Raw genomic sequence first — 18,248 nt, forward strand, 5'->3', positions numbered from 1 at the left:
CCACCATGAAGCTTAACATCTCATACCCCGCCAACGGCTCCCAGAAGCTCATCGAGATTGAGGATGAGCGCCGTCTCCGCGTCTTCATGGACCGCCGCATGGGTCAGGAGGTTCCCGGTGACTCCGTCGGTGACGAGTGGAAGGGTTACGTCTTCAAGATCACCGGTGGCAACGACAAGCAGGGTTTCCCCATGAAGCAGGGTGTCATGCACCCCACCCGTGTCCGTCTGCTCCTCGCCGATGGTCACTCTTGCTACCGCCCCCGCCGTACCGGTGAGCGCAAGCGCAAGTCCGTCCGCGGTTGCATCGTTGCCATGGACCTGTCCGTCCTCGCCCTCGCTGTTGTCAAGCAGGGTGAGAACGACGTCCCCGGTCTCACCGACGTCGTCCACCCCAAGCGTCTCGGCCCCAAGCGTGCCACCAAGATCCGCCGCTTCTTCGGTCTCAGCAAGGATGATGATGTGGGTACCCCCCTTTCCATCGTCGCCGGTCCAAAGATTCTCATCTTCATGGACCGAGTCTGAGTTGTGAATTGTATACTGACTGTGTTGTGATCTAGGTTCGCAAGTTCGTCATCCGCCGTGAGGTCCAGCCCAAGAAGGAGGGTGCCAAGCCCTACACCAAGGCTCCTCGCATCCAGCGTCTGGTCACTCCCCAGCGTCTCCAGCACAAGCGTCACCGCATGGCCCTCAAGCGCCGCAACGCCGAGGCCTCCAAGGACGCCGCCGTACGTTTCCTCTGTCTTCTGTCTTTTCTCCGATCATTGCTGACACACTCTTAGGCCGAGTACGCCGACATCCTCCACAAGCGTGTTGCCGAGGCCAAGTCCCAGCAGCAGGAGATGAAGAAGCGCCGCGCTTCTTCCATGCGCAAGTAAACTTGCCATCTCGACGCAAATCAAGATGGATCAAGCTACAAGGCAGGCAGGCAATGACATATGACGTGCAAGTCAATGTCTAAAAAGGTCAAGAGTCATGTCCATGAATAGACACGGCTTCGAGCAAGTCGGTCGGGTAACAATGGTCGTCACTGGAATGTGCCAAATGAACCAAAACCACGGGGGCATCTAAAAGCGTTATGGAGTTTCGTTTTTGACAATGCTCTTCACAACATTCCAAAGGTCTCTCAAAAACACTTTTCGAAACTTCTTTTATGTTTTCTTTGCCACGGGATTTATTGATACCACCAACTGGGTTTCTTTTGTGCTACAACATTGATGCTTCTTTCTTCGTGCTGTTCCTGTGACTAGATGTATAGTGTCCAAGGTTTGCATGTCATCGTGACCTCTTTTCTATTGCCTCTCTCCCTCTCGGATACACTCTCTCCCTCTTATATACAATTCTTCCCAGCCTAGAACGTCACAGCATCCTCCTCAATAGGCACCAAATCTCCCTTCCCCTTGAACCTCTCCTTGATCTCCGCCTGCTCACTCAACATAAACCTCTCCACCTGCGACCCCACCCTCGCCAAACCCCTCCACCTCTCAAACACCTCACCATCCCTCTTATCCCCCCTAGCCTCCTCCGCATTCTCCCAATGCCCTTTGCTAAACGCAATCAACGTCGTAATCTTCTGCATCTTGATATCATAAACAAGCGAACAAATCGTTCCAGTCTCCTCCAACCAATTACACTGCCAGAGTTCGTGGGGACGAATGCATTGATAGGTGCAGGTTTGATAGTTTATGCGGCCGGCCATGGGACCGCCGTGGATGGCGTAGACGATTCGGGAAGAGGAGAAGAACCACATTTCGTACCGCCAGGTTTCGGGTGTGCCGTCAGGGGATTGGGCGGCGTAGTCGTAGATTAGATGGGTGTTTTTGATGTCGTCTTCAAAGGAAGGGTGAAGCTCAGTGTTTGTGAGGAAGGTTGGTAGGGGTTTGTTGTCTGCCATGGTTGCACTTGGATCCGTATAGAATAGTAGTGGAAGGTGTGTGTGTGTTTGGATGGAGGATTTCGCGGGTCTTGTGGACTTGTCTTGACTACTTATACTGCGTAGGATCAATTGCCGTTCGATCATGCCATGTAGCTAGCTGCCTGGTTCTCTTGTCAAACTCTCACATGACGTCTTGTTTTTGCTTTGCCCTGACCTGCCATGAAGCTGCTTTTCCCTGAACATGCTCGGATGCTTCGGCTGAGATAACGGCCTCACCTTACCGGCAGCTCGGCCCGAGGGACCTCAATCCACTACTGACTATCAATCAGTGTCTATCTCGAGAGAGTGATTTAGCAATGTGGGGGCATGAGACGAGTTTTGAATGTTCGTGCAAGGCTCGAGAGAGCACAATGATGCATGGCTATTCACTGTTCTTCATATTCGTAATGCTCCAGCCTTGAAAACGATTTCATTTCTGCACACATCTCTCTTTCTTGCTGAGGATATGCACATGTGTATGAGTGGAAGAAATCATGACTGTGGGCAGACTGTGTGTGTAAACTCCGCATACAAAGACGAATAGCTTGGGTTCTCATTAGCCAAGCTGGGACTACCTAGATAAATCTTACGCATCCTCCTCAACTGTGTTGTTAGCCTGAGCTGCTCGAGGAAGAACTGCTTGAAGAACTGCTCGATGAACTGCTTGATGAAGAACTGCTTGAAGAGCTGCTTGACGAGGATGACGAGCTGCTCGATGAAGACGATGCATTCCGTGATGATGAATCATTCTGTGAGGACGAAGCATTGTTGGAGGAAGAAGCGTTGTTGGAGGACGAAGTATTGCTGGAAGACGTGCTGGCTGAATTCGATGCTTTTTCTCCCTTGTGGATCTCAACAGCAGCCAGAATGGCTCCACCAATATTGAGCGTGAGAAAACCTAACAACAAGGTGGCCAGGATCGCCGGATTGCTAGCTCCAGCCAACGCACTCGACACAGCAGGCGCGATAGGTAAGAGAGCCTTGGCTAGGCGCAAATCCTCAGGCGATGGCGGTGGTCTGTTGTTCTTCTTGGTTGGTGGCTCGTCTTTTAACGACGATACGCTTCTCGAGCGAGATTGCCCCTTGTGGAAGGGCTTCTTGAGGTCTTTCAGAGACTGCATAGATAGAGGACCTTTCTGCTTTGGATCTTTGGGCACCGCTGGATCCTTGGGCGCGAATGGGTTCTTGAAAGGTGGGTTCCATGGCTTCTTGTCTGGGGAAGACTTGGATGGATCTGCCTTCTTGTCTGGCAAAGGCTTGTCTGGTGTGACTTTTGCAGGCGGTGACGTGTTTGCAGGGACTGGTGCCTTCGCAGGAGGCGGAGTCTTTGCGGGAGGTGGTGCTTTGGCAGGTGGTGGTGCCGTCGCTGGAGTTGATGACTTTGCAGGCGGTGTCGCTTTTACAGGCGGTGGCGTCTTTGTAGGAGCTGTTGCCTTCGCAGGAGGCGGTGTCTTTGCGGGAGCCGCCTTCGCAGGTGGTGGTGGCTTTGCAGGAGTTGATGCTTTCGAAGGGGGTGGCGTCTTTGGCACCGGCGGCGGAGGCTTAGGAGGCATTCAGACTATTTTCGTACGATAGGGATGATGACACTCTGGAGTAGAGAAATCTGAGGGAATAGCTGTAGGATGAAGCGATGAAGCCCGCCTGCCGTCCTGATGGAACATCGTGGCCCAATAACGCCTTGGATGTGGAAGGTGCAACCAGAGTCCATTGAACGTTTCCATGTGCCAAAGCATCACATATCATCGAAAGACGCGTGGTTCGGCAGTGCTTCATTTGGCAAGCTCAAGAGGTAATCCTAAGGAAGCCGAAAGTAAGATTGACCAGCAACCCACTGAGCACAGAAATCTGCATGCGTCTTGTCCAGATGCCTTCTTCGCGCATCAACCAACACGCCGCTGCTATCGGCCAGAAGAATCCCATGAGGTTTCCCCATAGCATGTCTTCAAGTCCACCTTCTTCATCTGTTCCTGCTGCTCCACCACCTGCAGCATTCGCAGGGTCATTCTCAAGCCATCTTTCTTCTAGCGACCGTAGGCCATCTCCTGTTGGCATCGTATCCGGAGTGTGGGTGTGTGCTTGGATGGCCATGAACTGTGCACGCAGATTCGCTACATCGGCAGGAGAGAATCCAGCGGAGAGGAGGCGGTCGAAGCCGCGAGGAGCGGGTGTGGATGAAGTTGTAGCATCTTGAGTCGCTACTGAAACAGCCTCAGCTGGCACTTCTGTCAACAGTGCTTTGTCGGCCTTCTCAGCGGCCTCTGCTTCAGCAACGACTTCTTCGGTGCTAAGGGCGTCACCAATCGAGCAATGAATGTAGACTCGGGAGACGGTGCTCCCAGCAGGCGCCTTGCCCTTAGATGTGTCTTTTGAACCAGCTGAATCATCTTTCGAACGCGGAGGCGGTGGAGGGATATTGATCGACTTGGAGAGCGCGGTCGTGTCAGTGAGCACTTTTCCTGCCGCGATGAGTCGTAGACGGTTCGACGCGTATGTGGCAGGTAGCTCTGATCTGATCTGCTGTCGCAAGCCTAAAGCTGTGGTGAGTTTCGCTGAGGGCACTCGTATAACGACGTCTGGTATAGCAGCAGTGAATCGAATGACCAGGTCAACTGGCTGATCGCGTGCCGGGATGCTCATCGCGTAAAGTACTATGTGCGACGTCTAGGGCGGAAACGGTCGTGTCTGCAGCACAAGTCACGCGTCATCTCAGCACGCTGTACTGTCTTCCTAACATGTCGAAGGTGGTAGGAGGAGGTTTGTTGTGCAGGCGCATTTCCGTACGAGCATCATTCGAGGGGATGTATCTCGGATGCTTAAATCCGAGGGACGAACGTCATCAACATGCAGGATAGACGGACCTCAATTCGCAACCAGACAACTACTCTTCACATCTGATCATACAAACCTGTGAGCTCTCGACCTTTCAAGATGCCAGTCGTACACATTGTCTTATTCAAGTTCAAGGAGGACACCGAGCCGAAGGTTGTCAGGGAGGTAAGACCAGCTCCGTCCATGATCGAATCACGAAACCAGCACTCAACATTGTGCGCAGATGTGCGATCGTATGGTCGGACTCAAGGACACCTGCATCCACCCACAGACCCAGCAACCCTACATGAAGTCCTACGGCGGCGGAAAGAACAACAGCCCCGAAGGAGCAGCAGTAAGTCGACTTGATCCACCCAAGCAGGGTTTCCCCGTTAACACGATGGACAGGGTGGCCTCCAATATGGCTTTGTCTCCGAGTTTGAGTCGGAAGCGGACAGAGACTACTATCTGAACAAAGATCCATCGCATCTGAAGTTTGTCGAAGACGTGGGAAAGATTGTTGACAAGGCTACTGTCTTTGACTATGAGCGTGGTATTTTCTCGTAGCGAGTGTAGCATGAACGCAAAGTGATGACACTTCACCGTTAACGACTTGTTCAGATATCAGATCCATGTTTCTATTTGCAAGACTTCTGACACAAACCCTAGATTGCAGAGCTACTGGCCGAGCAGCTGCGAGACTTGCTCGTTGATAAGCTGCTTATCCTCTGCTGTACCAGCGCCACCGCCAGCCAAATGCCCCCAAATACTCTCAATGACAGCCAGCTTTCCGTTCTTAATATGCTTTACTTCTTCCTCGCTGTCTTCGGGTGGGAAGTACATGTCAGTCCTGGATGGCATGATCGCGCACTTGGCCTTGATCCTGCCCAAAGCTGTGGGTAAATCATCCTTGTCCTTCGGGAAGCAAGAAGCAATGTTTCCATTCTGCCATGTCCATAGCATGGAGAGTAGATCGTTTGCATCATTTGATCTCTTGTCCCAGATGTTCTGGAGGTATTGCTCTAGCGTGTCGTAGCCGAGGACTTTCCAGCACTCCTCTCTGTACCATTGCTGACTGAGCGCCCATGTAGAATAGACTCTGCCGAAAGCCCTGAGACCTCTGACTGGCTCTTTCTTGTAGTGTCCATCTTCAAAGTCGACGGCAGACTCCAGAGCAGCCTTGGGTCCCTCCAAGAAGTTGTAGTTATGCCATGATGTTCTTGCCGAGGTAGCCAGCATTACGACATTAGAGACAAAGTCGGGATAGAGAACGCTCATGTAATAAGCTTGCTGCCCACCCATCGAGAACCCGATATAAGCCTCTAGATGCTTGACACCAAGACTTTGACACAACGCATGCTGCAAATGAATGTTGTCCTCATACGTCACCCTCGGAAATTCGACACCAGAGAATGGAGCAGCCTGATTGGAAGGAGAAGAGCTCTCACCGCCACCAAGCTGTCCCACTACCAAAATATGATACTTTGAAAGCGGCAATGCCGAAGTCTCAGAATCGTAGAGAAAAGGAGTGGTGGTTTCGAGTTTCCCGGCAAAACACGTCGGCATCAAGACCGTAGGCTTGGAAGCGTCGCCGAGACTCCAGTAGGCTAATCTGCCCTCGAAATACTGCCCGGCGTGAGAAGAGCCAGGAGACAATTTGATGGTATGAGTGAAATGCTTGGTTTCAGGCATTATGGTTGTTTCTCAAGAGGTGATAGGTGCGAAAATGGTAGTTTGAAACTGTTTATTGGGATCTGGTGAGGAAGTCTGGTTAAAAGAGGAGGTGGAGGTCAAGACGTCGTGAATGTGGAGCATGAGAGGCGAACGCCTTCCTGTTTGGGACGTGGCGTCCAAAGCTTCCCTCTATCCCGGAGAAGGTGTTCAACTTTGCCTTCCCTGCTTTGGAGGTGGGAATAACACCATTCTTGCAGTCCATGGAGGTAGAAACAGAGTCACATCAATGAACGGAAAGATTAGGTGGTTTGAGGTAAAAGTCATAAATTGAAAGCGAATGTGTATTACACAGTTCCGCATCGTAGTAACCCAGTATTCACATAAATCCGGCCTAACATAAATCCAACCTTGGTATCATCTAAACTTCTCTGTGCTCGACAGCGGCACCGTCCTTCTCAGTCATGTTGACTGTACCCAGACCGCCGATCTCAGCAGCCAAAGCTCTGCCCTTCTCGGTAGCGACGGCGCCACCGACAACAGCATCTTCGCCATCGAAGTACTTGGCAATCTCCTCGAGAGGGGTGTTGCGAGTTTCGATGTAGAACTTCCAGACAACGAAGAGCTCGAAGCCAAGCCAGACGCAGTAGACGATGTAGTACTTCCATTCGATTGACTTCAGAGCGATAGGGTTGACGTACTGGTTGAAGAAGAGGGCGAGATCAACGCAGAAGAACATGATGGTCATGCCCTTGGCACGGATGTTGTAGGGCAGAATCTCGACCGAGTATCCGACCAACAGACCGGAGAAGGCGATGTTGTAGAAGACGTAGTAGATGAAGATGAAAGCAACGACGGCGTTTGCAGAAGCTTGAGATCCTTCAACCTTGAAACGTGCTGAGCAGATGGTCTGGACGCAGAAGGCCAACATCATGCCGGCAGTGGAGATGAGGAAGAGAGTACGACGGCCGATTTTGTCAACGAAGAAACATTGTCCAACAGCGACGATCATGTTGCAAATCTGCAGAACACCGTTGATGACGAGCTGAGTATCGGTGTCGGTGATGCCAATCTGGTCAAGGACGAGGGTAAGGTAGTAAGAGACGAGACCACTACAAAAGGTTAGCAAGATTGATCAGAGGCATCAAGTAGGACCCAGGACAACGTACTTTCCAGACCATTGCGAGAAGAAACCAACAGAACACAGGATAATCAGGCGGTGACGGTTGCCAGGAGTTCTCCAAAGCTCGCTCCAGCCGTTTCCTTCGAACTCCTGTTCCAACTTGAGAGTATCTCTGATTTCGGCCATCTCGAGCATCACGACTTCATCATCGAGGTTACCATTGGCGTGGACATCGGCCAGGACCTTGTGTGCTTGCTCTACTTTGCCCTTCGAGATCAAGAATCTGGGGGATTCGGGAACGAACCAGATGAAGGTGAGCTGGAGCACGGAAGGGAAAGCTTGGACGATCGAGGGGATTCTCCATGCCCAGTGGTTCTGGATGTGGAAAGTTCCGAAGGTCAACCATGCTGCTACGATCGAACCCAAGTACCAGGTGGTGTTGTAGATGGTGGTGAAGAGCGCGCGATGTTGAGGGTGAGTGAGCTCGGTAAGAAGCAGAGGCGATGCACCATGGGCGATAGCAACACCAAATCCAATGAGGAAACGAGCTCCAACGAACATGCCGAACTTCATGGCAGCAGATTGAAGGACGACTCCAATGATCATGATGATACAGCCAGTGAGAATACCAGCGCGGCGACCGAGGCCATCAACGAGGTAGGGTACGATGGGTAGAGCAACAATAGAACCGACAGACATGATGGCGTTCAGCAAGCCCAGTGATGCTGCAGATGGGTGGTTGAAGTCTGGAATGAGTTAGTATATGCGTTCAGAGCCGATGTTGTTTGTATGTATGAGCATACCATTCTGCCAGATGTCGAGGGCTTGGAGACCGTTCATCATAGAACCATCGTAACCGTTGGTGGCACTGGTGATGACAACGAACATCAAACAAATGTAAGTTTTCCTCAAACCAGGGTCGGTCAGCCAGTTGACCTTGGGGAACTCGCGGCCAGCGAGCCTGAAGTGGCCTTTAGTAGCAGCCTCCATGTCGACTTTCTGTTACGAAGAACGATTGTTGGATGTAGAAAGAAAGAAGAGATCAGCGAATGAGGTAAATGTCTAGGAGACAGTGAGTCGAGTGCCTGGCTGATCAAGTCATGGGGGTGAGGACAATGGACATATATAACAAGAATGGCTTGAGATGACTGTTGCAGGACAAAGCATGCCACTCCATTTAGCCGCCAGGCACGAGCGCCAGCAGACCTGCGTTCTGAGGCGACAAAGGCTCGCTTGAGTCGACCCGGCCGAGTGGCACATGCAAATGGGAGGACCAGAGTGGTCTTGGCCACTATCGATTCTCATTTACCCCACAGACAATGTGTTTAGCCTCGTGGGGGCTCCGCACGAACGGGAAAGGGTGATCGCGTGGTGTGTGGTCTGCTAGCCATGAGACCTCGCCTGCAGAACCGGGACTAGCCACCAGGGATCGCCGGCGTTGATATTAGGTTGTCAGCAGGCTAACGGATATTGGCGTCTTGGAAAGCGGGAGTATATTCCTCGCCATGAGCTTGTGCACAGATGCGATAGTTTTCTCGACGTTTCACCAATCTTCAAAGTCAAGATATACCATTCGGAGATGAGTCCATGGAGTGGAATAGATCATCGCTCAGAATTGTGGAGGAGTCTGGAGATGGGTGATCCGGCACGCGCGAGGGTCGCTTGTTCCCCGCAGCTCCACAATGAGCTGTTGGAACGTCTGGAGAAGGAGGTAGTAGCCCGAATGCGGTATAGTAAGCTATACAGCCTGCATTGATCACGAGCATTTACATTTAGCCGGCACATTTTGCCTGCACGACTCGAAGCTGGTAGTCGAAGTCTTCAAACCATACGACCCAAACTTGACTCGATTAAGCTTCGTGGCATGCCTTGTTGCGCGATACTTAGGTTCCGTTAAGAAAACGGTGACCACGACACATAGTCGTAGACGTAGGTGGTTTCTTTAGACTTGTATAGGCAGATTGTAGACATGTTTGCTTGGGAGGAGGTAAGCACTTCTTGCACAGAGAAGGAGCCGCACAGAAGGAAGGTTCTAAGTTGGCATGGGCTTTAGCCAGAAAGTTGTCTTGTCTGGTTACTGTGTGTGTGGTTGTTCTTAGACCGTCTTGTCAGCCAAGCAATCTCTTCTGATTGGCTCTTGTTCATGACAATTCACAATTTCGTGCAAAAGAACAACCTTCCACAGTCTCGCAATACCATGGTCAATCGAGACCAATCGAACAATGCAGTGCTGTCGCTCGAGTCGTGTATGTCTAAATCTATCAGGGCTGCATAATGAGATGGCGCGCTGAAGATTACATACAGCAAGCCAGAGTCGCTCTCAGGGTTTTTGGAATTTGCCCATCTCCGAACAGCCAAAGGATATGCGGGCAGCTGCAGTCGCCATCGTCTTGTCGACCAATTGAAAGAGAGTCCAGATTCCCCCCTTTCGTCGCCACATGGGAGGAGAGACCAATCCCAGGCCGGCGAGAAGCGACTTGACGAGGATAGGCTATTGTTGGCGCTTCTCGCGGCTAAAGCACTGAGAATCATAGCATGCCGGAGGTTTCCACTGCATTTGAGCGGCCCAGGCAAGGGCTGGAACGTTGGATCTCTCCAGGATCTACCGGGTCGCAGTAGTGTCGCGATCAAGCCCATTCTGGGACTCTTGGGTGGTTCGTGGGTGGCCCGACGTGGGTCGAGTCTGGAGACACGGGCCGTGGAACGCACCCAAAAGTGAAGGATGCATGCCATGCGGGTTGTAGGCCCGGTGTTGCCGATCTCAGGCGTGGCGGCGCGAAATTGATCTCGAGACCATCTTATGTCAACAGTATATTGAAGGAGCGATGGATCAGGTAGCTTGCTTCTGATCGTCTCGATACGGGTATGAGTAGTGTTGTGACAGGCTACCGTCGTTGTGATAGCCAGAGGGGAACATGTATTTGTCACATGTATTGTGTGGCCATGGACTGTCGCACAACGGAGCTGAGACGGACACTTCAGGTGCCAGCAGATTTCTTCTCGATGACACTTCGAACCCATCTTGAGCCGTTCCAGTATTCCCGCTTTCCGGTCATAATATCCTCGTTCTCATCTTCGATGAATGCAGAATAACCAGTTTCGCCAAGGTGAAGGGTAGCTGTCTCTTCCAGCAATATACCTAGAGCAAGCATAGCACTCTCGTCCAATGACTGGAAGTCGATCTGGCCTTTGTCCGGCGTGGCCTTTGAGTAGAACTCGGAGGCATAACGATGCAGAAACTTGAGCAAATCCGAATCTGGTAAAGGTGTGCTCGGGCTGGGCGCTTTGTAGATGTCTGATTCTTCATAACGCTCAGGGGCTCCTTGACGGCGGAATAAAACCTCGTCCGGGGGTACAGATTGCAGTGAATTTGTCTGAGTGTCTCGATACTTTGTAGCAGTCCGCTTTTCGTTCGGAAGAAGACTTTCATAACCAGCCTTGCCAGCGACGGCTTCATAGACAGAGATCTTACGGCGTTTACGGGAAACAATTTCAGGCTCAACCACGTCTTCGGGGTGCTTGTAGCGTTCTAGACGTTCCGTGCGGACTTCCATGAGTGTTTTGTCAGGTTCCAGTATTGATGAGTTTATGGGGCATCACATGAAAATTGGTGGTTGGTCGAGGAAAGCAGCGGCTTGGCAAGAGGTTGGAGAGTCGCGGTTTCTCACTACGTCACACTCCCTCCTCTGATGGCTCTTTCTCTACCAAGCAGACCGAAGATGACGAAAGATGAATCAGTCGCCGGATGAACTCGTTCCTGCTCAATCGCGCTCTTGGTAGCGTCAGTCCTGCCGCCCTCACGCGGTCTCAAAACACGCGCCTCGTGTACTCGATTCAGCCTGCAAGTCACGTATCACTGAGCATCAGCCCTCCAGACACACAAAACGACGAGGATGCCTTGCAAAACGGCGTTGCGCACCCGTCTGGGGTAAACAGCATCACTGTCGACAAGTTCGAAGGACGGTGGCTTCTCTCCGGCGGTGCAGACTCCTCGATTGGTATCTGGGACCTCGAGACGCCGACAAGCCAACCTGACGAGAGTCGCGTCATACAGCCGCTCGGATATGCCTCCAAGACGTCAAAGACGGCCAACTTCGGCATCACTCATGTGTCTTTCTATCCTTTCGACTCTCTAGCATTTCTGTCCAGCAGTTATGACCACTCGCTGAAGCTGTACTCGTCAGAGACCCTCGAAACATCTGCCGCCTTTGATCTCGAAGCCGTCGTCTACTCGCACGCCCTCTCGCCTGTCGCTTCACACTTACTGGTTGCTTGTGCCACACAAAACCCCGCCGTACGCCTAGTCGATCTTCGCTCCGGTGCCAGTACACATTCGCTTTCTGGCCACAGTGGTGCCGTACTCTCGACCGCCTGGCACCCGAAACGCGAACATCTCCTGGCTAGTGGTGGCTCAGATGGTCTAGTCAGACTTTGGGATATTCGCCGCAGCGCCAGCAGCTTGGGGGTGCTCGATATGGAAGACAGTCGGGGCGTCGGCGATAATGGCAACACACTACGACGTGAGCGTGGCAAAGCCCACTCAGGCGCTGTCAATGGTATAACATGGGACGAGGCAGGAGACTTCCTCGTTTCATGCGGTCAAGATGACAAAATACGCGTCTGGAATGGACATACTGGCGCGAACACGCTGACAAACTTCGGTCCTGCTGTCAAAAGCTCTACCACATCGACTCTGCTACCATTGCTTAGTCCCAGTCATTTGACAGGTCCGACAAAAGAGATTCTTATCTATCCTAACCCTCGAGAACTGCTTGTCTACGAGACGCACACGGGGAAGCTGATCACTCGCCTGAGAACACCATCATACACGTCCACTCGTATACAGGTGGCAGCAGGATCGGGCACAAGAAATGTCGTCAACAAAACAACGAGTCTGGCCTGGCGAGCCCATCACATCGAGCTTTACTCTGCTCATTCTGACGGCACCATCCGCTGCTGGAAACCGAGGACATGGGAAGACGCACTGGACGAGGAAGACGAAGATGAAGACGAAGAAGAAGTGGGCGAAGATGCAATGGAAAGAAAGCGAAAAAGGGATGAATTAGACGATATAGTTAATGGCCTGACCAAGCGCCAAGTAACATATACTTGATGTCAAGAACATGAGCAATGCAATATGAGTACCTCAATGATAACATCACTCAGTCTGGAATCGAGCCATGCAGTTAGTGGACCTCTATAATGACACCCTTGATCTCATGCCAATCGCTCTTACCGCGTCTATCCACTCACAGCATGACGACAACAACATGCAAGAAGCCATCCGCAAAAGCAGCAGCCCTCATCAGCTCCTCCACCGGCGCACTCATCGGCACAACAGCACCATGCAACACAGGCGACGCCAACACCGGATTCCTCCTACTGGGAAACACCGTCTTCAGAATCGTATTCAAAGCCATACCCAATGTATTCGCTTGACCTATCCCAAAAGATCCTGTTAGCTAAAAATAGCTGGAAAAAGTACAGAGATTTATATAAAACAAAAACTTACGGGAAGCAGAAAACAGAGGTACAAGATCTTGTACTGTGCGTATACTGGCTTGTACTTCTCCATCTCCGGGATTTGAAATTGGTGCGGTGGGGAGGTAGATTTTCATGGGGACGTTGCGGAGGGATGTTCCTGGTGGGTTTAGGAGTTTTGTGTTTATCGTGTTGAATTTCTGGAGATTTTCTGTCTCGCCAGTCTCATTAGCAATCGGCTTTTCCATCTTTGTTGTAGAAGGAAAAGAAGGAAAAGAAGGAAAAGAAGGAAAAGAAGGAAAAGGAGTCAACTTACGTGACTGGACGGCTTGCCATTGTGTATCACAGTCCACTTGACTTAATCCCAGATAGACGTTTCCCTTTCCATTGCGTATCACATCTGCCTGTAACGATCGTCTTTCGTTAGCAATCACTTCATCTCACAACCATAAAGGCAAAGGGGCAAGATTTTTTACCTCTTTAACAGCATTAACATAGCAATCCCTCACCACTTTCCCCTCTGCATCCAATTCCATCAACTGCTCCCTCGGAAACTCTGAATACCTAAGTTCAAGTTTCCAGGGCAAGTTCTCTGCTTCCTCTGTACCATCATCTTCAGAATCTGAGGGTTGGGATCCAGAAAATAGGTCGTAGAGTAATCCGATGGGATAATGGTATTTTAGAGCCACATTTTGGAAGGATAGCCAGGCGGAGTGAGGGGGCATGGAGGGGTTTATCAGATTAGGAGCAAAGAAGGCGTGGAGACGAGGGAGGAGGAAGGGAAGGTATGAGAGACGTGGAACGTTGACCTGTGTTGATTAGAGCTGTCATTGTAAGGAATTGTGTATTCATTCTATCCCTAGTTTTGGTGATGAGAATAGAGGGGTAAGAAGAGAAGCATACCAGATATGGATCTGTTTCATCGTAGGTCCTGCAGTCTGCACTTGCCAGTCGGATTTCGAGCGGTAGACTGCCGTCCCACACTTTTCGTTGTATCTTTGCGATGATGGATGGGGAGGTCGCCATAATACTGTGACTGACTTTCGCTACTTGCCGAAGAGTATGTCAGGGGCTATCGTGTCATTGTTTGCGTGGTTTGATGTGTTGTGTTGCGGTTTGAAATGGCGAGATGCAACACAACGCGTCGTTGGTGCCTGTGACAGGGTGACTCTGAGCGTCGTGCGCAGTCACATCAATCACTCGATTTTGGGTCAAAACTTCAGGGATGGGTACATTTTTGGATGATCATGATATACAGATTTGTCTCATGCTTATTGACTTCGTCTGGCAAAATATTACGACCCATGTCTCTGCCCCCTGAAAATTGAAGACACTCTAAACGCTCTTCAACCCACTTCAGATTTGGCAATGCTCCCCCTCTGAATGAACATGATAAAAGCACTTGCCTCCAGGTAATTTCTTGATGTGATTCTGATCCATCCTCTTATTCGACTGAGCGACGGTCAAATCAACCAAAGCCTCCATAGGCCACTCCGCGAGTTTCTCTTTAGTCGTGTTGATAACATACGTCTGCCAATCCACCACAACCTTTCTCAACGGCGAGCCTGACATCGTGTTGTTGTAGATATTGTCAATCACAACTTTCGTCTTCAACCCATTCTCGTTGATCCTCTTGATCAGACAATCCATAGCCATTTCCTGAAAAGCAGGAGCAAGGTACTTGTCGCCAAAGAACCAAAGCTTGATAAGAACGCGACTCTGTATATCAGAGCCAGCCTTGTCGTTAGTGTCGCAGACTCGGTTGGTGTTGATGAACCCATGGAAAATCCAGAAGAGACCGAGATCTTCATCAGGCAAAGAAATCTTCTTCTCGTTCGCTTCTTAGATATTGCCATTGAAGGCGCCGCGGAAGTAGTCGGAGTAGAAGCAGAGGAGATTCTTGTGAATGGTGAATCGCCGACTTCTACGGTGACTAGACTGGCGAAGCATTCACTGTAGGAACAATTTTGTCAGTACAGTTGAGTAACCTTCAGATCAGCAAGTGGGGGATCCTTACTTGGTAGGTCTCTTCGACAAGCTAGATGTGGCTTTGGGGGCTTCAGGGGCCTTTTGGAAGACTGGACCAGGTGCTGCTTCGGTGACTTCATGGATGTCCGACGCCGGCTGGTTTGTAGAGGCGGAAGAAGGAGTGGAGGACATAACGGTGAGTGCGAGAGGCGCGAGACGGCGTCGTGTAAAGATTCGGCTATCAGAGAATGCGGAGGACTCGAGGAGCAAGAGGTGTGAGGAAGTAGACGGCCACCAGAACATGTTCGCTCTCCAAGTCAAGTGATAGTTGCCGAGAGCACATATGAGCAAGTGGCGCTGGGCACAATCACAAAAGAGGGAGTGACAGAGCTGTGACCATTAGGTGCAGCATCCACAGCGCAAGCTTCTGTAATATTCGCAGTATTTTTACACAGCAACACCCTCAGTCGGGTAACTCAATCTCAGAGCAAGATGGTCTGATACACACCTTTGTGCAATGCCAATCAATCCTCATCCATGTTATCCTCGTCTTCCTCTTCATCTTCCGTGTCCGCTTCTCCCAGCAACTCCCTTTCATCATCGTCCAATTCTGCACTCGGACCAATGGTAGTGTTGCCCTCATCATGCATCTCTTCATCTTCTGCATCATTGTCTGGTCTCGCAGTAGAGAGTCTAGAGTCGGCCGGTGTTCCATCCTTTGCTTCACCCGCGAGCTTGCTGGCACCGCCTTTGGACTTCCTGCTTGCACCTCCGCCTCCACCGCGACTCTTCCTACCCTGTCTTGGTTTGACGATTGTGGCGGCGACCTCATCCATGGCTTGCAACTCTCGTTCGTCTTCTGTATCGTCAACGAGCTTCAATTGTGGTGACGGACGTAGTAGACTGCCCTCGAGATCTGCATTCTCTTCGCGGTCGAGTTGAACCATGCCAAGTGAAAAGGCTCGAGAGAAGTATAGTGCCTCCTCGCCTACATCGTCTCTGGCGACATTGGCGATACTGTTAAGTGGTCGTTGCTTCTCTTGCTCGAGCTCTTTGTCTGTGAGTGGTAGGGCAAAGCCACCGAGGATACGGACGCCACCCGCGGCACGTCGTAGCGCGGCTGCGGCCTTTTCTTCCTCCTTTGATCTTCTACCCACACCGTCGTCCTTGTCCTTTGCGTCGTCCTTAGCCTTTTCGATGGGGCCTTCGTCTTCACTGTCCCAGCCAGCAGGTAGCATGCGGATCCGCTTCCAGGCACGCAGCAAGATACCCTCTTCTTGACGTTGACGCTTTGCAGCTATGTGGCGCCTTCTAATACCGGTATCGATGATCTGGTTGATTCGCACACGGCGGTAATCGCTGACTGCTTTTTGGTGTGATGTCAGCGGACGGTTCCGTGTCTGGAGTTGATATGAGGACGTCGGGAGGTGATCTCGTCGGGACTGCAGATAGACGCTATCCGGTAAGGTATCAAGGGCAGGAGGGGACATGGGAACAGGGTTGGGCAGCAGGAAAGGGTGATGTATGTTGGTGTTCCAGTTACCTCGTCCAGAGCCTTTCTTGGGCAGTGCAGCAGCTTGCGGCGTGCCTACAGACGGCGAAGCGAATTGAAGCATCTCAGGTTCCTTCTCGTCGACTTCGGCCAAGACAGACTTTGATGCCAAAGGCTTCGAGATGATGTTGACGGCTTGGAAGGAACTTGTAGGGGGCGTAGGCGAACGTGTGTAGTCACTACCAGCATAATTCCTACGCAAAGAGTCTACGATACTTGTCAGCCACCATTTCGCGCGATAGTTGAGCGTCAACATACCATAAGGAGCTGGAGAGTCAAAATCGCGGCTGGGGGTCTTGGTTCCAGCATCCGAATTTGCATCACCGAGACCCGCCGCAAACAGACTGCGTTCTTTTTGTTCTCCCAAGTTAGTGTCTAGCCGTCAAATCAGGCGAGGTCAACATACCTTTTCTGGCGCGCTTGAGAGCTGTCATTGCCGGACTGGGTTCACTCGCCACGATTGCAATTCTCTCCTTACGCTTCTGTTCTCCGTACTCCTTCTCCTCCACACTGTCAACATTCTCCAAAGCAGCTTGTTCCTCGGTCAAGCTCTCGAGTGCAGGGACTTTGATTGGCGGACCACCACCTTCTGGCTCGCAACCTGCTCCGAAGGGGTTGCTGAGGGCAGATTCATTGGAAAAGTCGCTTTCGAGGTACCACCACATCAGCCAGAGGAAGGCAGTCGCTCTGCTCTTGCTGCTCAAGCTCGATCGCATGACAAGATCGAAGAAATCGCGAGGATGGTTGAAGTGTAGCTCTGATATTTTGGGAGCATATTGTGACAGGACGAAGATCAGATTGACAGGATTGGTTCGTGGTATTGAAGCTTGACGTATGTCTTCAATGGTGCCTGGCTGGGGAGTGTCTTCGGTGGCGCCTTTGAGGATCGACTTCAGACGGGGAGCGTCTTGTAGCTGCTTGTAGGCGTTTGGGTCTTGATGTGCCTGCAGAGCAGGGATGGAGTGGTAGGTACGCAGCTGGGCACGCATCTCGGGGAAGAAGTTCAGCGTGGTGTTCATACGCCCAACATTGACGAGGAGGCAGACCATGGCCATGGTGATGGCCGAGTCAAGGTCCTCCTTGAGCTTCTCCTTGAGGATCTTGCTGCACTTGCTGCTCTTGGCCATGGCATCGACGTAGATCTCGGCAAACGTGTGGCCTTTTTCATTGTCCGAGTAGCGAGTAAAGACACGTTGTTCGTCCTTGAAGACGATGTCGAGGAAGTCGTACTGGATGTCCTTGCGCCATAGCGGTACACCGTCCTCCTTTTTCAAATGGCGGATCTTGTTTCCAGAGTAGACTGACGACACGCTGCCATTTGCGTTGCGCCGTGTTGTCTGCGTAGTCGATGTGTACAGCGGTGTTTCTGCTTCGTGTTCCTCGTCTTTGTCGCCCTTGGGAGCCGGTGATTGCTCATGCTCGCCGTTCGCAGCAGTCGATACTGCTCGTACGGCGGGCGCGGAAGCTGGTGTCGCTGGCGGTGCTGGTCGTGGACTTTGTTCAACAGGCTCGTCGGCGAGAATGTGTCGCAAGCTGCTGCGAGAGTCCTGCTCTACCATGGCGCGCTCGTATGGGATGTGATGAGAGAATGCAGTGATGGAAGAACGGATTCCCCTTTGTCGCGATCTTGGTCGCTCCTACAGATTGCGCCTGCTACGGCTGCTCCCGTTCGCTCTTTCCCTGTGACGCAGTCTGGGGAAGCTTCCTATACCGCTCCACCAACAGGTTCAC

At 51.5% G+C, this 18,248-nt stretch overlaps 12 protein-coding genes across 12 annotated transcripts; 3 read left to right on the forward strand and 9 right to left on the reverse strand.

Annotated features, from left to right (window-relative positions):
• Positions 1-5: 5 nt before the first annotated feature.
• On the forward strand, positions 6-877 carry AUEXF2481DRAFT_46281 (uncharacterized protein; the record flags this gene model as incomplete). Its single annotated transcript, XM_013490929.1, has 3 exons — positions 6-461; positions 560-727; positions 782-877. 3 exons carry the CDS (start codon positions 6-8, stop codon positions 875-877), a joined length of 720 nt encoding a protein of 239 aa, XP_013346383.1.
• A 473-nt stretch (positions 878-1,350) lies between these two features.
• On the reverse strand, positions 1,351-1,893 carry AUEXF2481DRAFT_62943 (uncharacterized protein; the record flags this gene model as incomplete). Its single annotated transcript, XM_013490942.1, has 1 exon — positions 1,351-1,893. The coding sequence occupies one exon, from the start codon at positions 1,891-1,893 to the stop codon at positions 1,351-1,353; it is 543 nt and encodes a 180-aa protein (XP_013346396.1).
• Positions 1,894-2,525: 632 nt separating this feature from the next.
• On the reverse strand, positions 2,526-3,467 carry AUEXF2481DRAFT_2913 (uncharacterized protein; the record flags this gene model as incomplete). Its single annotated transcript, XM_013490738.1, has 1 exon — positions 2,526-3,467. The coding sequence occupies one exon, from the start codon at positions 3,465-3,467 to the stop codon at positions 2,526-2,528; it is 942 nt and encodes a 313-aa protein (XP_013346192.1).
• A 229-nt stretch (positions 3,468-3,696) lies between these two features.
• AUEXF2481DRAFT_2914 (uncharacterized protein) lies at positions 3,697-4,551 on the reverse strand (the record flags this gene model as incomplete). The annotated part of the gene is made up of 1 exon (XM_013490739.1): positions 3,697-4,551. One exon carries the CDS (start codon positions 4,549-4,551, stop codon positions 3,697-3,699), a length of 855 nt encoding a protein of 284 aa, XP_013346193.1.
• Positions 4,552-4,697: 146 nt separating this feature from the next.
• AUEXF2481DRAFT_561741 (uncharacterized protein) lies at positions 4,698-5,345 on the forward strand. The gene is made up of 3 exons (XM_013491114.1): positions 4,698-4,908; positions 4,967-5,077; positions 5,131-5,345. The coding sequence occupies exons 1-3, from the start codon at positions 4,843-4,845 to the stop codon at positions 5,287-5,289; spliced, it is 336 nt and encodes a 111-aa protein (XP_013346568.1). The 5' UTR covers positions 4,698-4,842; the 3' UTR covers positions 5,290-5,345.
• A 55-nt stretch (positions 5,346-5,400) lies between these two features.
• On the reverse strand, positions 5,401-6,414 carry AUEXF2481DRAFT_2916 (uncharacterized protein; the record flags this gene model as incomplete). The annotated part of the gene is made up of 1 exon (XM_013490740.1): positions 5,401-6,414. One exon carries the CDS (start codon positions 6,412-6,414, stop codon positions 5,401-5,403), a length of 1,014 nt encoding a protein of 337 aa, XP_013346194.1.
• A 400-nt stretch (positions 6,415-6,814) lies between these two features.
• Positions 6,815-8,506, reverse strand: AUEXF2481DRAFT_46284 (uncharacterized protein; the record flags this gene model as incomplete). The annotated part of the gene is made up of 3 exons (XM_013490930.1): positions 6,815-7,505; positions 7,563-8,262; positions 8,320-8,506. The coding sequence occupies 3 exons, from the start codon at positions 8,504-8,506 to the stop codon at positions 6,815-6,817; spliced, it is 1,578 nt and encodes a 525-aa protein (XP_013346384.1).
• Positions 8,507-10,494: 1,988 nt separating this feature from the next.
• Positions 10,495-11,156, reverse strand: AUEXF2481DRAFT_704052 (uncharacterized protein; the record flags this gene model as incomplete). Its single annotated transcript, XM_013491115.1, has 1 exon — positions 10,495-11,156. Exon 1 carries the CDS (start codon positions 11,068-11,070, stop codon positions 10,495-10,497), a length of 576 nt encoding a protein of 191 aa, XP_013346569.1. The 5' UTR covers positions 11,071-11,156.
• Positions 11,157-11,261: 105 nt separating this feature from the next.
• AUEXF2481DRAFT_2919 (uncharacterized protein) lies at positions 11,262-12,629 on the forward strand (the record flags this gene model as incomplete). The annotated part of the gene is made up of 1 exon (XM_013490741.1): positions 11,262-12,629. One exon carries the CDS (start codon positions 11,262-11,264, stop codon positions 12,627-12,629), a length of 1,368 nt encoding a protein of 455 aa, XP_013346195.1.
• A 33-nt stretch (positions 12,630-12,662) lies between these two features.
• On the reverse strand, positions 12,663-14,328 carry AUEXF2481DRAFT_561943 (uncharacterized protein). The gene is made up of 6 exons (XM_013491116.1): positions 13,901-14,328; positions 13,474-13,806; positions 13,314-13,401; positions 13,029-13,208; positions 12,753-12,956; positions 12,663-12,683 (listed from the first exon to the last, which is right to left on the reverse strand). The coding sequence occupies exons 1-5, from the start codon at positions 14,021-14,023 to the stop codon at positions 12,766-12,768; spliced, it is 915 nt and encodes a 304-aa protein (XP_013346570.1). The 5' UTR covers positions 14,024-14,328; the 3' UTR covers positions 12,663-12,683; positions 12,753-12,765.
• A 25-nt stretch (positions 14,329-14,353) lies between these two features.
• On the reverse strand, positions 14,354-15,157 carry AUEXF2481DRAFT_2921 (uncharacterized protein; the record flags this gene model as incomplete). Its single annotated transcript, XM_013490742.1, has 3 exons — positions 14,354-14,827; positions 14,926-14,950; positions 15,015-15,157. 3 exons carry the CDS (start codon positions 15,155-15,157, stop codon positions 14,354-14,356), a joined length of 642 nt encoding a protein of 213 aa, XP_013346196.1.
• A 332-nt stretch (positions 15,158-15,489) lies between these two features.
• Positions 15,490-18,076, reverse strand: AUEXF2481DRAFT_2922 (uncharacterized protein; the record flags this gene model as incomplete). The annotated part of the gene is made up of 3 exons (XM_013490743.1): positions 15,490-16,724; positions 16,776-16,868; positions 16,924-18,076. 3 exons carry the CDS (start codon positions 18,074-18,076, stop codon positions 15,490-15,492), a joined length of 2,481 nt encoding a protein of 826 aa, XP_013346197.1.
• Positions 18,077-18,248: the final 172 nt, after the last annotated feature.

The sequence above is a fragment of the Aureobasidium subglaciale genome (genome assembly GCF_000721755.1).
Source record: "Aureobasidium subglaciale EXF-2481 unplaced genomic scaffold scaffold_4, whole genome shotgun sequence".
Taxonomy (NCBI): Eukaryota; Fungi; Ascomycota; class Dothideomycetes; order Dothideales; family Saccotheciaceae; genus Aureobasidium; species Aureobasidium subglaciale.

What these genes read in the sequence shown, in the direction of transcription:
- AUEXF2481DRAFT_561741 (XM_013491114.1), top strand. Translation starts at nt 4,843, where the DNA reads ATGCCAGTCGTACACATTGTCTTATTCAAGTTCAAGGAGGACACCGAG. An exon ending in AGCCGAAGGTTGTCAGGGAG is followed by an intron (nt 4,909 to 4,966) that starts GTAAGACCAGCT and finishes CATTGTGCGCAG; the next exon opens with ATGTGCGATCGTATGGTCGG. An exon ending in ACAGCCCCGAAGGAGCAGCA is followed by an intron (nt 5,078 to 5,130) that starts GTAAGTCGACTT and finishes CACGATGGACAG; the next exon opens with GGTGGCCTCCAATATGGCTT.
- AUEXF2481DRAFT_561943 (XM_013491116.1), bottom strand. Translation starts at nt 14,023, where the DNA reads ATGGCGACCTCCCCATCCATCATCGCAAAGATACAACGAAAAGTGTGG. An exon ending in ATGGCAAGCCGTCCAGTCAC is followed by an intron (nt 13,209 to 13,313) that starts GTAAGTTGACTC and finishes CTGGCGAGACAG; the next exon opens with AAAATCTCCAGAAATTCAAC. An exon ending in ACCTCTGTTTTCTGCTTCCC is followed by an intron (nt 12,957 to 13,028) that starts GTAAGTTTTTGT and finishes CTTTTGGGATAG; the next exon opens with GTCAAGCGAATACATTGGGT.